Consider the following 997-nt stretch of genomic DNA (forward strand, 5'->3'; position numbering starts at 1 on the left):
GAGAGGTATTTTCATCCAGGTTATTCAGGGCATTTTCCACCCGGGCCAGACGACCTGAGAGTGACAGCAGGAGGTTGACCACTTTGTCAAGGTCGCCAATAAACATCTTGAACTTGTCGAACTCATTTGGTTTGCAGACTTCTTTCACGATGGCCTCCACCTCCTCCCCCAGGATATTGTTTGCTTGGATGTCTTCCAGAAGAGTCTCCCGTGCTTCCCTCAGCACCTGCAGCTTCCTGCTAATGCTGTCGATAAGCTCTTGCTGTGGGAAATAAAGGGTATGACAATTTATTAGCACTACTGTGTTCTTCCCCACTTCTGAAAGTCATGTAAGAAATCTTAGCATTTTAATTCACTGAAACTCCCACGTGGCTTTGACATTAGAAATAATTATATGCCTAAGTACATGTCTCACGTCTATACCTCTGGATTCAAAGGTTTAGGATGTAGGTCTACGATGCTCAGCTTGAGACCTGTGTTAAAGCAATTTACCTCTGTCACAAAAGACGAAGGCCTCCCTCCCCCCAGCAAGCAAAATCTTAGCATTTTAATTCACTGAAACTCCCACGTGGCTTTGACATTAGAAATAATTATATGCCTAAGTACATGTCTCACGTCTATACCTCTGGATTCAAAGGTTTAGGATGTAGGTCTACGATGCTCAGCTTGAGACCTGTGTTAAAGCAATTTACCTCTGTCACAAAAGACGAAGGCCTCCCTCCCCCCAGCAAGCATTCATGGAGGAGCATAAAGCACAGCGCTTCCTTTTCTCTCTAAACACCAGCTCCATAATACCTTTCTGAATAGCTACACTTAGGAAGATCAATAGTAGCAGGAAAGCAATCCTGCATTTTCCACACGATGCAGTTATAACTAGGGCGCTGTCTAGCTTTTCTTTTTTTTCCTTTCTGCACAATATCAGCATTCCTCCAACAGCAGCCCTTCCGCTCTCAGAAAATCTTAGCGTTAACACTGCCTTGCAACGTTTCTGTAGGGA

At 44.3% G+C, this 997-nt stretch overlaps 1 protein-coding gene across 1 annotated transcript in view; it reads right to left on the bottom strand.

Annotated features, from left to right (window-relative positions):
* SHROOM2 (shroom family member 2) overlaps positions 1-997 on the bottom strand; it is a 39,688-nt gene that overhangs the window by 5,853 nt on the left and 32,838 nt on the right. The window contains exon 6 of the mRNA XM_010181960.1: positions 1-262. This exon is cut by the window's left edge and continues 1 nt beyond it. Within this exon, the coding sequence (XP_010180262.1) occupies positions 1-262 (262 nt within the window). The remainder of the gene's footprint in view (positions 263-997) is intronic.

The sequence above is a fragment of the Mesitornis unicolor genome, unplaced genomic scaffold, assembly GCF_000695765.1.
Source record: "Mesitornis unicolor isolate BGI_N332 unplaced genomic scaffold, ASM69576v1 scaffold27523, whole genome shotgun sequence".
In the NCBI taxonomy this organism is placed as follows: Eukaryota; Metazoa; Chordata; class Aves; order Mesitornithiformes; family Mesitornithidae; genus Mesitornis; species Mesitornis unicolor.